This window comes from Triturus cristatus, chromosome 10 (assembly GCF_964204655.1).
Source record: "Triturus cristatus chromosome 10, aTriCri1.1, whole genome shotgun sequence".
In the NCBI taxonomy this organism is placed as follows: Eukaryota; Metazoa; Chordata; class Amphibia; order Caudata; family Salamandridae; genus Triturus; species Triturus cristatus.
Genome location: NC_140593.1, coordinates 554,464,617 through 554,480,382, shown reverse-complemented (window position 1 = coordinate 554,480,382; position 15,766 = coordinate 554,464,617). Strand labels below are relative to the sequence as shown.

The 15,766-nt window shown below is 47.1% G+C and overlaps 1 protein-coding gene across 1 annotated transcript in view; it reads right to left on the bottom strand.

Annotated features, from left to right (window-relative positions):
• The window catches only part of LOC146789712 (tetratricopeptide repeat protein 21B-like), a 459,544-nt gene that overhangs the window by 181,778 nt on the left and 262,000 nt on the right, over positions 1–15,766 (bottom strand). The window contains exon 18 of the mRNA XM_085631181.1: positions 1,889–2,039. Within this exon, the coding sequence (XP_085487307.1) occupies positions 1,889–2,039 (151 nt within the window). The remainder of the gene's footprint in view (positions 1–1,888; positions 2,040–15,766) is intronic.

The following is a 15,766-nucleotide window of genomic DNA, read 5'->3' as shown; positions in this document are numbered from 1 at the left end:
GTATTACACGGTGAGGATTCACTACCACATCATGTAATACACCCAATTTCCTTAAAGCACTTATTAAATGTAATAGTGTAGACCAGGGTTAACCTATGGGAAAGACAGCCTTGCCACCGTGAAAAAACACTCTGTATGCTTTTCATTGCCAAGACATGTAAAAATAAAATCAATACATGTCCTGCTTTTTGAAATACTATGCACCCTGCACTATGGTCATTAAGGACATACCTTAGGGGTAACTTACAAATCTTAAAAATAAAGGTTTAGGCCTGGCAAAGGGTTTTGTTTGCTAGATGGAAATGGAAGTTTAAACCTGCCAAACCAGGCTGCAGGGACAGGCCTGGAGACATGTTTTATAGTGCCACTTTAATTGGTGGCACAATGAGTTCTGTAGCCTTCTAGAAGGATTTCATTATAGGCCCTAGTTACCTGTAGTATCATATACTATGGACATATAGGTGAATTAAGTGTGCTGATTAGGTTTATGCCAATTTTAATATGTTTGGAAGGGAGAGCACAAGCACTTTACCACTGGTTGGCAGAGGTAAAGTGCACACAGTTCCATGATCAACAAGCCAACAGAAAGCAAAAATCTGGGGCGCCCATGCTGGAAGGGAACATTTCCAATAAAGAAACTTGCTTCTTTATACGGTGCTTTTTGAGGTCTTTTGCGGGATCTTTTAGGAAATCCTTCCCCGACAGGGTACTTATGGGAAGGAGAACCTGAGTCCATGAGCATATTCCTTGAAGACCGACCTTAGTCACAACAGTTTGGCCTCTTATTCTTTGATGGCCATCAGGTGCATAAATAATCAGAACAGAGAGCCTGATTTAGATATCGGCAGACGGGTTACTCCATCACAACAGGGATGGATATCCCGTTCATCGGTACCTAAATCCCATATCATCAGATTTTGATTTTGGCCGACGAGATATCTGTCCTTTGTTGTGACGGATTGACCCATCTACAAATATCTAAATCAGGCCCAGAGTCTAGACACCATAAACACATGTCCATTAAGTATTTGTTTTTGTGGCACCTATGGCAGAGGGTGATTCACAAGATCTTAGGGTGAGGTAATAGAACTAAATGTGAAAAGCACTGGAATTCTGACTAGGAATCACAGAGAAGAGCTAAGGACGCACATTGATGAGGCGTGGGAAAACAGGAGCTAGTGCCTTACATTTTCAGTTGTCATATCCTGGGTGGCAGAGCTGTAGTTGGAGTCTTTTGGTGCCACATGTCAGTGCTGGAGAATTATTGAACGGGAAAATGTTTATGAGGTGAGGATCCTGCGGGAAGAATTATCCATCAGGAAAGACTATTATGACTGATTGACAATCCAGTAAAGTGAAGGGCAAGTTGGAAGATTCATGCACATATTTTTGGCTGAGTATTTTGCAGCTCCATCATTACAACTACACAAGCCAGACAACTGATGGCCAAATGCAAAGGTTCTGTATTCGAATGATTCCCCATCCAAAGTAATGTTCTGCACTGCACAAATTTCAAATGCATTCAGCACAGTCACATAAAATGTGTCGCTACAGCATAAGTAAATGTAGAGTCTCAGCTCATGGTGCGAAGTATTTTGCTTTGCAGTTTTCACAAAATTAATCCTTCTAAAAGGGAATTTTAGTTTTAGACAATCTGTTTCTTACACTTTATACCCTGCCAAATTCAAATTCACAAATGAAATTTCAGACCGACACAGGAATTAGGGGACATCAATACTACATCATCTTGTTCATGATGTCACAAAACACATTACATTTTTCAGTTAACTTCTTAAAGGATTTTCAATTTAAACATATTTCATTATTACATTTCTCTAACAATTGCAAATATAATTACGTTTCAAGGATATTATCTGAAGAAATTTACCAGCAGCAAAGGCCTTCGCAGTAGTTAAAACCTGGCTCCATCGGAATTCGGGACGATTTGGCTAATGCAAAGTCAAAAAAGGTTGGGGCTTCGTCAAGTTTTCCACTTCTTCTCAGCAGATCAATTAGCTTGCTCAGTACTATGAAGTTGTCTATAAAAACAATATATTAGATTACAGCACAGACGCTAAGGTCAGATAGCACACTACAAAAAACTTGACCATTCAGAAGTTACAGAAGATAGCATATGATCATTATGCACACTTGTAAATGAGAGCGTTATCCTCAAGAAAGGTAGTACAAATTCTGGTTAGGAATCTGATATGTTATCATAGCAATAGCAAAATTTATTAGGAAAGTTGATTCCATCAGCACCTATTTAAACGTCTTGCATTAACCACATAAAAGAGGAAAACATCTCAGAAAAAATGCTCAATTCCTGGCAATCTCCCAGCCTCATTCTCCACAGCCAGTTGTTCGCTATCAGCTTTCTCCTTCATTATCACAAAATTGTTTCTTCTGAATTACACAAGCTTTAGGTATCCCTCTCAGCATCATTCCTATCACATTCGTGGGGCCAGCGAAGATTATCAAGTTTTCCTTTACTTGCTTTAGTCACATCTCATTCGAGATTGTTTTAATGAAATTGTAACATTGTAGCTACCTGCAATTTGAGCGCTTGCTTATGTATAACTGTAGGAAGGTAGGACCTTTCTGCATGGTTACCCCCACTTCTTGCATGGTGTTGCTATATTTTTCTGATTAGTCTGACTGGGATCCTGCTAATCAGGACCCCAGTCTCTGTGCTTCTTCCCTAGACATGGTGAGTACTTGGGTACACCCCAGATTGCCTGCTTATGTACCCTTGTAAGTCCCTAGCATATGGTACTAAGGTACCCAGGTCATAAGTACACCAGGAGTCCCCCATGGGCTGAAGCATGTATTATGCCAGCCATGGGAGACCACTCAAATTGTGACTACAGACCTGCTATTGCAGCCAGTGTACGCTAGTGCTAGCACCACTTACGACAGATATAAGATTCCTTATATCTGAAGTCACTGCACTTAAAACCTATAAGTCAACCCTACGACAGGCCTTTCAATCCTGAAGGCAGAGTGCTCGGGTATAAGTGTGAGGGTGCCCCTGCATAAGCAGGACACCCCTACAATCCACAGAGTCCTTTCTCCCGAGTTGGAAGTGCATCAGCCATTACAATATAAAGAGCGGCCATGCGTCATTATGCGATTGCTAACTCTAAACTGGCTGTAACGAACCCCATCATGTTTGTTATCAAACATTTTGGAATCGTACCCCAACACGATTTCATGCACTGTACAGCTCCTCCAGGAGGCCCTCAGTGCTCCCGGTACCAGTTTTCTAGACATGGACAGCAAACTATGGCTGCTGCCGACCAGAGAAACGATTCTGCCCTCCTGCTGCTCAGCCAAGCTCGACCAGGGGAACGCAGGACAATAGGTTCCCTGTCACGGAAAGGTGTGACCACCTCCCAGGTCGGACTTAGTATATTGGCACAGGGTGGGGGCGCTTGCCAGCACCACTAGACTGCATTGAAGGGCACATTTGGTGCCCTCCTTGCATACTCCTTTTGAAACCAGTTCAGGGGGCCGTTGGCTCCTGCTCTGGCACAAAACTGGACAAAGGACATGGGAGTATCCTCCACACTGTCCAGCCCCTCATGTGGGAGGGTCCCCTGAATTGTCCCAACCCTTTCCTTGGGGTACATAAGGGCTTACCTGTAGATAGTTACTCAGATTTGTCATGGGACAAGATTCAGATCTGAAACCACTTAATCTTCAACCGTCTGGGCACTTTGGACTTCGCTTTGGGAACAGAGACTGCACCTGGGAAGATTCCTGCTGCCCCTAGTCTCGTCGTCCTGCCAGTCTTCTGCATCATCTGTGCCTGTGCTCCATAAAGGTTATTCTACAGGCCTGTGAACATCCAAGTACCCTGAAGGAATCTCCCTTGAAGTGAAGGAGTCACTTCTCTACATCTGAAGACACTGCAACGAAGCTGACCGATCTGCTGTTCCTCAGCTTATACGGACTTCCGAAATGTTCAGCAACACAAGTGGTGGTTCTGCAACTCCCTCAAGGCCTGCACGGTCTTCACAGCAAGTTTGAAGGCAGTATCCCTCGTAGGAACAGCTGGAGCAGTACCCCTGTGCACAGCATCGACTGGCCGTTGCCAAGGCTTGTTGACTCTTCACCAGAGATCTTCGGGCTCCAAGATGCTCCAGCCTCAAGCATCTCCTGCAACCAAGATCTTTGCCTGCACTGCATCCTCCGCACCGTGGGCCTTCATCCTTTGGTGAGCTGCTCAAGGTCCTCGTGCGACTCCTGTGCCTTCCGTCCGTGGGTCCTCTTAAGGGTCTTCTTTGGCTCCAGTGGGTTCCCCTGCTTGCTCGGGCCTGCTCTGACTTACCTGCTTGTGGTGAGTCACTTGGACCTTGATGGTCCCGACACTGCACCTTCTTCGAATACTATGTTGGTTGTCGTTGACAAGGGTGGTTGGTGCCCCTGTCGAGCACTGACCCACTGGCTCTTGACATCCGACGTGGCACAGCTCGTGAATAGCTCCTGGTCTTCCACAGCGTCGCCTGGTCCACACAGCTGCAACTTCAAGGGCACTATCAACTCACCTGCAGTTCCGACATCGGTGGGCATTTGTCTTCCGTGCCTCTTGGCCACTCCTGAGTGGCAGAGTCTGTCCCCTCTGCTTGCAGGTACGCTCATCTTGAATCCACCTTTGGGTTCCACCGGACTTTTTCACCTTCTTTGCCAGTGTCATCTTCACTGAAGTCCTCCATTCTGTTCTACAGCGGTTTCCGACGTCATTTCACACCTATGAGCCGGGCTTCCCTGGTGTAGGTATCCTGGTTCCTGGGGTATCCACGGGTGGGGTGACTCTCTAACCTTCCATCTTCCGCTGGGTTTCTTCAGGGTCCTCTGGGAAGGGTCCATCTTTAAAACTGCAACCCCGACTCACCCATTGTCTTGTATTGAGCATACAGTCGTGTTCCCATGCTGCACACAGCCTTCGTGGGGTTCCTGGGTACTTACCTTGGGTGGTTCCTTGGGTCCCCAGCTCTTCAACATCTTCTGGGTCCAGTCTCGACTTAAGTCGTGGTTCACATTCCACTATTTTAGTATATGGTTTGGTCTCCCCCTGGAGACCACTGTGTATTTGTGCTACTTACGTGTTCTATTATACAAGTATTGTGTGCATTGTGGTTATAAATCCAGGTAGGAGTGTTAGTGAGTGTTTATAATAAATACATACGTTTAAAACTACACTGTGTGGTTCTTTTTCACTTAACCTACAACATTAGATTAATTTCTGGTAAAACAAGCTGCTTCACACTCCTGCTGGGCTAAGCCTGAAGGCTGCTCTCCACAGCTACCACTTAGAGAGCTTTCTAAGTTTGTCTAAGAACATTAAAACCACCATAAGGGCGGTCTGTGTTGATTTGTGCATGGTGTTACACTTACATAAGTGAGCACTATATACTAAGCCAGCCTCCTACAATGGCTTATTGTTGTTTAGTTGACATATGATAATGAAATTTAAGACGCAACTGAAATGGTTATTTTTTTTAAAGAAAACATCACTAGTAAGACAGCCACATTAGTGAAAAAAAAATGCAATTAATTTTTTTAATTTCAAGCATATGAAGGCCACATTTAGGTGACTTCAGGTTTCCTTTTTTTCTATTTAGATTTATGACACAAGATTGCAATAAAATATAATAACAAAAATAACCATTGTAGCAGTTTGCCAAGGCCAGACGTATTCTCTTTGGCAACACGATTTAGAATTTAAGCAACTCAAAGTTATCCCCATCCACAGGATTGCTTTTTTTCACTGCACTCAGATTTTTCTGGTTAGGTTCTTTCTGACTTATGGTAGGTTAAAATTATAAACTGCCACATAAAAGGCCTAAACTGGTATGGGGAAAAAAACAACAAAGAGTCTTTCGGACTTTAAGGAATTTAAAGACTAATATGATATTGCAAGAGACGCAAGTCGCCAACGGAGATCTAACATGGCTATTGGCAGGATGGAAAAATTTATTATTACGATTAAAAAAAGTGAAACCAGAGTACTCTCAAACTGCAATCACTGGAACCGGTGGCTCCTGGTCACCAAAGTTAGTGAAAGGTGTAGAGAGTGGCCCAAATCAGCAATCAAATAAAAGACAGCTTATACTTGTCAGGGTCAAAGCTGCTAGCCTAGATAGTTATTGTCCTACGATGACTTTAGCGATGAGCTTATAAAACCATAATAGAGGGAGGGGATTTGTATATCATGCTTGAGCATCAGGTGGACAAACAAATAGGAAGAGAATCCGCATTATGCGCTAAATGGGAAATATGCATGAAGAAAATTTGTCGAGAGAGTCTGCTGTATTGGATATTTAGCAATTGCAACATCAAGGTCTTCGGTAATATACTTACCATGGCCATTTTTCTGAAACAGACCCTTTTTTAGTTAGTATAGCATAGATGTGAGTAATCAGGAATAAAGACAATGGGTTGTTGTCTGACTGTGCTAAGGTGTAACAAACAGTAAGTAAAGTAAGTAAAACATTTATAGAGCGGACGAATGCCGAGGTGTATTGGCGCTGAATGTAACAAGTAACATGTACGGTTTTGGGGAGGACAATGCTTCATTTCCCTATGAGGGGAATAGCCATGTCTCAAGCATTTTCCTAAACAGGGGTCTAATAGGTTGTAGCCTAGTGGTGACCGGAAGTTCATTCCAGAGCTTAGCCGCCCGATAGGAAAGACTTCAACCCCCCACCCCTCAACCACACAATGCTTTATGCACCAAGCATAGAGCCTTGAATTTGATGCGCTGCTTAACAGGAAGCCAATGAAGCTCCCGAATGCTGTTGGAAATAGGATGATATTTGGGAATGTTGAGCAGCACTCACGCTGCGGCACTCTGTAAAGATTGAAGTTTTACTAATTGGCATTTGTCAATGCCCAAGAAAAGCGCATTGAGGTAGTCAATTCTTGAAAGAATTAATATAACTACTACTGTTTTCCTGAGACCCAGGGTAATAATAGAAAGTTTTGCACAGGGTCTTTAGTAAAAAAAGAAGCAGGAGGATGTCAAAAGATTGATCTGACCTGCACAGTTTAGTTGGTCATCGAACATGAAATCTACGTTCCTAGCTTTTACCGACTGGTCAGGACAGTGACCTGCTTCTACTGGCCACCATAATTGGTTCCAGATGGGTGGCCCTTTTCCAAACTCCATGACCTCAGCTTTATCTGCATTCGATTTGGCATTTAGCGAGTTCCCGACAGGCTTGTGGGGGTTATTTTCCCCTTTTGAGGGATTAAACGAGGGGGCAGATGAAAAAGTGGCTCTAGTGACTGCGTCTAATAAATGATTGTCCCTTTTGGGAGGACTGAGAGCGGGTGTGATAGTGAGAGTGCTTGTAGTCTCCCTGATCGTTAATGAATATATGTCATTACTACGCATTCCGTTGCAACGCATGCCTTTACCACGCATGCGTTACAACTGAATGTTTTTTCTACGCTTTGCCTTTACCTCGATTTTACCTTTACCCAGCTTTTCCTTTTTGGGGGGGGAGAGACCCCCCCCAAACCCCCTTTCTTGTTTTTTTTGCCTTTTTCGCAGGTCTCCGCCGACACTGAAAACGGACTGACGCATTTTTTCGGATTAGGAAGACGTTGTTCCGTGATTACGTTGCTTGCGTGGTAAAGATGGCCGTTGAAGCATTACGCGTTGTGAAGACGTTTACGAGGTAAGTGTACCGTTGTAAACATAATGCGTAGAAAATGCTTCGTGGTAAAGGCTGTTTCCCATCGTTAATGAAAAGTTGCAGGAATTGCACTGAAATGGGAGGTAGTCCCTTTTCCCAACCCAAGTAGGGGAGTTACAGCACTTACCATTATTGTAGGCCAGCAGCTGTTCCCTAGTGTAATCTGGCAGGGAAAACTGGCAGGCGTCCTGGCGGATGGCCCATTCCGGCAATGACCGGCACAGACTGCCTTGCCTTTAGCGTGACGGGGGCACCCCAGCTGCGCCGTCGCACCAGCATGCTTTTTATTCCCTGCGTGCTTAAACAACTACCACGCCGACCTTGTAGAGGGCGGCCCGCTCTTACATACAGGCACAACTCACAGATTTATCACAAAAAAGCAGCACCCCCATGAGGTGGTCGTTCAAAAGAAAGTTTTGAACAATAACGGATGCCTATAATTTCTCAAAACTGAAGAACGTATATTGTGACCCTGTAAATAAGAGGTCTGCAAACATTTTGGTGGGACAAGATGTGTTAAAGCCATAATGAGAGGACATTTTGCAAGGTACATCTTAGTGGACGTGAAGGACAGGTGAACCATGAAAGAAGATCAAATCTCAGAAATTAAGAGCCTCAAAAAAGAGCTGCTAGAGGATTTACACTGTAGTCGAGGGGCGGAGTGCAAGCAAAGTCTTCCCATGACAAGAGAATTAAAGCTCGAATAGATTTATTGGGCAAGAGTCCCAAGTACACCACACAGAATTATAGTAGAGAACCACAATAACAAAACTGGTAAATCTGTGGCACTACTAAACTGCACAGTTAACACAAGTAATCAAATCGGGCGAGTAAAAGATTCAAAAGGAAATTTTGCGTTTAAAACAACAAACTTAAAAATGAAAGGCTTTTAGAGATTGTCACAGAGCTCACGTTGAGATCAAGAAAAGAGGGGTGTGGGTCACGGAGGAGCCTGCCTAGAGAAGATTGAATTTAAAACCCTTAAGGGCTGCATCAGTTAATGTCTGGCCAGGAAGACAACTAGTTCGAAGGCGATTAAGGGAGCTATAGTATCTCGAAAGGATGGAAGAGTGAGTGAATGAGATGGTCAGGAAATGATACTTTAAAAAAACTTGGAAACAAAAGCACCTAAATTGTATACGCTGCTTAAAGACAGTGAGGGTGGTACAGGCCAATCCACCCGACAATAAAATATATGCTGTAAAAGACTAACGAAACTAGTCCCCCAGGTTTATTATGAGGAGCAGCATGGGTTTATTCAGTCCCGGAAGAACATGATCATGTGACTGACCTTCCAATAGAACTTTGTATAGTTCTTAGAGAGTGTGAGCCACAATCTTTAACAACCGTTGATGCCTAAAAGTTCTGTTCTTTGGGAATTGTATTTTGGAGAAAATTACTTTTTCGGATAAACTGGATAGGAATATCAAAACTCTATTTAAGAGTCAACAAATAACCGATTATCTATCAGGAAATATTTAAAACAGATGCGGGAAGACGATAGGGCTGAGTCATGTCCAGTTCGAAGTGCATATTCAGCCCTCTCCAAGTTAATTAACGTTTGCGGGTTGATGGGGAAATCTGAGCTGAAGGGCCGGTTGCCAAAGCATTTATGGCCTTTTTGAAATTTGCAACGATTTGCACGAGTATGCCTGAGTAGTCAAAACAGTCGCAGGATTACTCCTAGAAAAGCTTAATGAATTTTCGTTTACGCATATCTGAATGCATTTCTGCATGTATAAATACACACAGTGTACATTTATGCACGTGAAGAACAAGTTACTTACCTTCGGTAACGCTTTTTCTGGTGGATACAGAATCTGCCTGTGGATTCCTCACCTTGTGAATATCCCCTGCGCCAGCATTCCACTGAACTTTTCTTCCCCAGCACTCCACGTCGACGTGGGCGACGTCATAATGCCTCGGCTCCGCTCGCGACTCCGTTCAACGTCACCGGAGCCATAAGAAGCCCACGTCGGCGTGATGACGTCAGTTCCACCCATTTTTTCCCCGTGCCTTCGAGGCGAACAGGTGGACTAACGACAGACTCAAAGTATACACAGTATACAATAAACCATAACATCTATATAATATTCAAAGGAAAGGAATGCAAAGAAAAACAAGCATTTCCTACAACTGTACTATACAGTATACTATACAGCAAAAACACATATCTACAAGACCTTTTTCATGGCATATGAAGGTGGACAACGGGGAGGCGGGTGGGCCAGTGAGGAATCCACAGGCAGATACTGTATCCACCAGAAAAAGCGTTACCGAAGGTAAGTGACTTGTTCTTCTGATGGATACATCTGCCAGTGGATTCCTCACCTTGTGAATAGATTCCCACAGCAGTCCCCACTCCCGGAGGAGGGTGTCCACCTTCCTATACCAGAAAGTCTTGCAGGACAGAGCGCGCGAAGTGGCCCTCCCTCCTCATCTCAGATTCCAAGCAATAATGCTTTGCGAAAGTATGGAGGGAGGCCCAAGTCGCGGCTTTACAAATATCTGCCACAGGAACACCCCGGGCCAGAGCAGATGTTGAAGACTTAGCTCTAGTAGAGTGAGCACGAATACCCTCAGGAGGAGTCTTACCAGCCAGGGCGTAGCAGATCTTGATAGCCAGTATTATCCATCTCGACAGCGTGTGCTTGTGCACCGCTTTACCCTTAGAACGACCAACGTATCCAATAAAGAGCTGGTCGTCAAGGCGAAAATCCTTGGTTCTGGCCAAATAAAAGCTTACAGCTCTCTTTGGGTCCAGGCGATGGAGTCTTTCCTCCTCTTTGGAAGGATGAGGAGGTGGGTAAAAAACAGGGAGAGTAATGGACTGCCCCAAATGAAACGGAGTGACAACTTTAGGCAGGAAAGCAGCCCTGGTCCTGAGAACCATCCTTTCAGCATGTAAGGTAAGAAAAGGAGGTTTGGAACTAAGAGCTTGAAGCTCACTCACCCTCCTTGCCGAGGTTATGGCCACAAGAAAAACCACCTTAAAGGACAACAGCCTCAAAGGACAACTATGTAGAGGCTCAAATGGGGACCCCATTAGAAAGTTTAAACAAGATTAAGGTCCCACTGAGGCATTACAAATGGAGTGGGAGGAAACATGTTTGTAAGGCCCTTGATGAACCTCAGAACAACCGGAGATTTAAATAGTGAAGGTTGATCCGGAAGGCACAGAAATGCCGATAAGGCCGAAAGGTAGCCCTTGACCGTGGCCACAGCAAAGCCCTGCTGAGCCAAGGAAAGAGCAAACTGGAGCACATTGGAAAGATGGGCCTTTAAAGGGTCAATGGATCTCTCTCCACACCATTTTACAAATTTTGACCACCTGTAGGAGTAAATGGACTTGGTGGAGTGTCGCCTGGCCGATAAAATAACGTCCACCACATCAGGTGGGAGAGAGAAGGAACTCAGGTTGCCCCGTTCAATCTCCAGGCATGAAGGTGTAAGCTCTGGAGGTGGGGGTGTAGAACCTGCCCCTCCGACTGCGAGAGGAGGTCTGCCCTCAGAGGGAGACGGAGCGGAGGGCATGAGGAGAGGTGGAGAAGGTCTGTGTACCACACCCTTCTTGGCCAATCCGGGGCGACCAATATGACTTGGGCCCGGTCTTGGCGAATCTTCCTCAGAACCCGAGGAATCAAGGGTATGGGAAGAAACGCGTAAAGGAGTTGCGAGCCCCCAACTCAACTGAAACGCGTCCCCCAACGCCCCCTGCATCGGATACTGGAGACTGCAGAATGACGGGAAGTGCGCGTTCTCGAAAGTGGCAAACCGATCCACCCGAGGAGTTCCCCACGTCCGAAAGACGTGACGAACTACCTCCGGATGGAGCCTCCACTCGTGGTCGGCGGAGAACTGCCGACTGAGACTGTCCGCACGCACGTTCAGCACCCCGGCCAGATGATTTGCCATCAGACAGGACCATAGACGTAAAGCCTCTCTGCAAAGACAAAGAGACCCCACTCCTCCCTGCTTGTTGACATACCACATCGCGGTCGTGTTGTCTGTCAGGACTTGAATCGACTGACCGCGAAGGGAAGGGAGGAAGGCCTTGAGCACCAAACGAATCTCCCGCCATTCCAGAAGGTTGATGTGAAGCAACCTTTCCTCTGGAGACCAAAGTCCTTTGATCTCCGGGTCCCCCAGATGCGCACCCCACCCTAAGGTGGATGCATCCGTTATCACTGTGGCCACCGATGGAGTTAGATGGAAGGGCTTTCCTTGAGACAGATTGCCCTCCACGCTCCACCAAGACAGATCCGCTGCAGCTTCTCTGGAGATCTTGATCGACTCCCCGAGATCCCAGTTGTGCTGATACCACTGCTTGCGGAGGCACCACTGGAGCGCCCTCATGTGCCAGCGTGCATGGTTGACCAACAGAATGCAGGAAGCGAACAGACCGAGCAGGCGAAGGACCTTCAGAACTGGAACAACCGCTCCATTGTGGAATAAAGGGACCATCTCCTGAATGTCGAGAATCCTTTGAGGAGGAGGGAATGCTCGACACACAGTAGTGTCCAGTACCGCCCCTATGAACAGGTTGCGTTGAGAGGGCACCAGGTGAGATTTGGGCACGTTGATCGAAAAACCCAAGTCGAATAACAGCTGAGATGTTACCTGCAGATGACGCTGCACCATCTCTGGGGACTCTGCCTTCAGAAGCCAGTCGTCCAGGTAGGGGAAAACCGGAATCCCCGACCTCCTGAGATGAGCAGCCACCACTGCCATCACCTTCGTGAAGACTCGAGGTGCGGTAGTAAGACCAAACGGGAGGACCACAAACTGGTAGTGTTGCGACCCAACCGTAAAACGGAGATACTTCCTGTGCGACTTCAGGATTGGGACATGAAAGTACGCGTCCTGCAAGTCGAGCGACACCATCCAGTCTCCTTGCTGCAACGCTTGAAGAACCTGCGCAAGGGTCAGCATCTTGAATTTCTCCTGTTTCAGGTAAAAGTTCAAGATTCTGAGGTCCAGGATTGGACGCAATCTGCCGTCCTTTTTGGGAATCAGGAAATACCGGGAGTAGCATCCCTGACCCCCTTTCCTGCTCCGGAACCACCTCTATTGCACCTTTCTGAAGCAAGGCTAGACCCTCTTTCTGTAGGAAAAGCAGATGGTCTTCCGAGCAATAACCTTGGCAAGGAGGGTAAGGGGGAGGAAACTCCCGAAAGGGAAGAGCGTACCCAGTCTCTACGAGGTTCAAAACCCAAAGGTCTGTTGTAATAGATTTCCAACCCCGTAGAAAGTAGGACACCCGACCCCCCACAGGTCTTACATGATCCGGGATGGGGGATCTAGGGCTGCTTCCCTGAAGCTTCATTGGGAGCAGAAGAGGAGGAGGAAGAAGAGGGGTTACGCCCAGAACCTCTCCGACCCCTTTGTCTCCCTCTATAGGACTTATAGAGGGGATTCTGCTACTGTTGTTGCTGCTGCTGTTGGGGCTGCCGGTAAGAGCGAAATGACGATCTTCCAAAACCCCCCTCAATTTTCAAAAAGACGAACCCCTAGCAGGAGCCTGCAGCCCCAAGGATTTTGCAGTCAACCTGCTGTCCTTAAATCGCTGAAGGGCAGAGTCTGCCTTTTCCCCAAACAGCTTCTGTCCGTCGAATGGCAGATCAACCAGCGTAGCTTGCACATCAGCTGAGAACCCAGAGGCACGGAGCCAAGCCTGCCTCCTTGCGGCAACAGACGATCCCATGATCCTTGCCACAGAGTCCGCAGTATCCAACCCAGATTGGATAACTTGTCTGGCAGCTGCCTGAGTGTCCGCCACAACCTCCAAAAAGGACGACTTATCCCCCTCAGGCAACTTAGGGGCCAAAGACTTAATGGAGTCCATTAGCGCATGTACATAACGCCCCAACAGGCATGTAGCATTAGTTGATTTTAACGCCATACTTCCAGTGGAAAAGGTCTTTTTGGCTGCCTGATCAACCTTTTTAGATTCCCTGTCAGCTGGAGACTGAGGGAAGGGACCCGAAGCATGCTTGGAACATGAAGCCTGCACAACCAAGCTGTCTGGAGAAGGATGAGTTGACAAAAAGTCAGGATCCCCTGGTGCAACCTTGTACCTTCTTGCCACCTGCCTACACACCGCCGGAGATGAAAGGGGTTTCTTCCACATCTCCAAGACCGGCTCCAAGATGGCCTCATTGAAAGGCAACAAAGGCTCTGATGTTGACGATGGAGAATGCAACACCTCTGTAAGCAAGTTGGATTTGTACTCCACAGAAGGCAGCTGCAAATCCAAAAGTTCTGCCGCCTTTTTGATCACTACATGATAGGGAGCCAATTCCTGAGGTGGAGAAGACCTGGCAGATACATGCTCCCACTCTGGGGTTGTATCCAAACCACTAGCTTCATCAATGCCTTCAAATTCATCTGAGGAAGAGTCAACCGCACCTTCTTCCACATCTGTCCGATATCTCCTTTCCTCCAACACCCTCTGGGCCTCCCTCCTCGACCGGATCCGGATCCGGGGAGCCGGCATAGACGACGTCGTACGCGGCGTCGGAGGAGCCAAAGGTACCGGAGTCGGCGGCGCCATTGGTGGAGTCGGCGACGCCGGACGCGGCGCCGATGGAGTCGGCCTCGGCGTCGAGGAAGGCTCCGAAGTCCGCTGGTCCTTCCGAGGTCGAATCGGATCCCCAGACGGCGCCGGAAACTGCCAAGATGGCGCCATCGGCATAAAGGGCATAAAAGGGGCCTGAGCATACTGCTGCGGCACCCCTAGTGTAAATGCCATCGGACCCACGGGACCAGTTGGTGCTCCGGATGGGTAGGCCGCCCTATTAAAAATGCCATACATAGCATTTAAGAAATTGGTTGAATCTGTACCTGGAGCCGGGAACTGAGGAAAAGGAACAGGCCCTGTATCCCCTTGTGGAGTCACCGGCGTCGGCTCCGCAGTATCTTCAACCGGAGCCTCAGACTCTTCAGGCACCGGAACAGACTCTTCCTGCTCCTGTTCATGCATGGAAGCATCCTACTCCCCTCGAACCGGAGTCGATTCCTTAGACGGATCCGATGACCGCGTCGGGGACTGAGCCGGAGTCTACTTCTTCGAAGGAGAACACCTCGGTGACTTCAAAGGTGAAGGAGAAGGAGACAAGCATTTGCTCCGGCGTCGAAGGGGCGAAGCCGACCTCGACCTCGACTTCCTGGACCTCGAGGACCGACGTCGAGAAGAATGTTTCCTCTTCTTGTGGTGCTTCTTCGACCTCGAAGACTTCGAAGTCGATGACCCCCTCTTCGACTTCTCCTTTTTCCTCCCTCTCTTCTCCTCACCGATCCTCTTCATGAAGAGCTTGGTCTTCCTCTCCTTGAGTGCTTTCGGGTTCATGCTTCTAAAGCATCCGCACTCCTCCATATCATGTTCCGAAGAGAGGCACCATAAACAGTTCTGGTGTGGATCCGTCATCGACATCAGACCTCCACATTCCCTACAGGGCTTAAATCCCGACTTTCTAGTCGAAGACATACTCGAATTAACAAATTAACACGGCTAAACTACAAAGTAGCCAACGAGCACTGGAAAAAAAAAGTTGCGCGTCGAAGGCGCGGAAAAAAGGGAACGGATGTCATCACGCCGACGTGGGCTTCTTATGGCTCCGGTGACGTCGAACGGAGTCGCGAGCGGAGCCGAGGCATTATGACGTCGCCCACGTCGACGTGGAGTGCTGGGGAAGAAAAGTTCCGTGGAATGCTGGCGCAGGGGATATTCACAAGGTGAGGAATCCACTGGCAGATGTATCCATCAGAAAATGTTTTACAGTGCAATTGTACTTAACTTTTTTTCTCTTCACCGAAAATAGTTTGTCATGCTCCAAGGCAAGATTAACAGATCAAAAGGCAAACAAATGATTGACGAATGCGAAACAAATCAAACATTCACCCCCAGTCAAGAGATCTGGGTTACATCCAAAATTCTTTTGCTCACCATGCCATTCCAGTTTAGGCCCAGCCATATGTAAATCGATCTTGACCCTGCTCCTCAAGGGAGCAGTCAAGCCTGAACTGTCAAGCCAGGTCCTCTCTCTGGACCAGAAACTAGC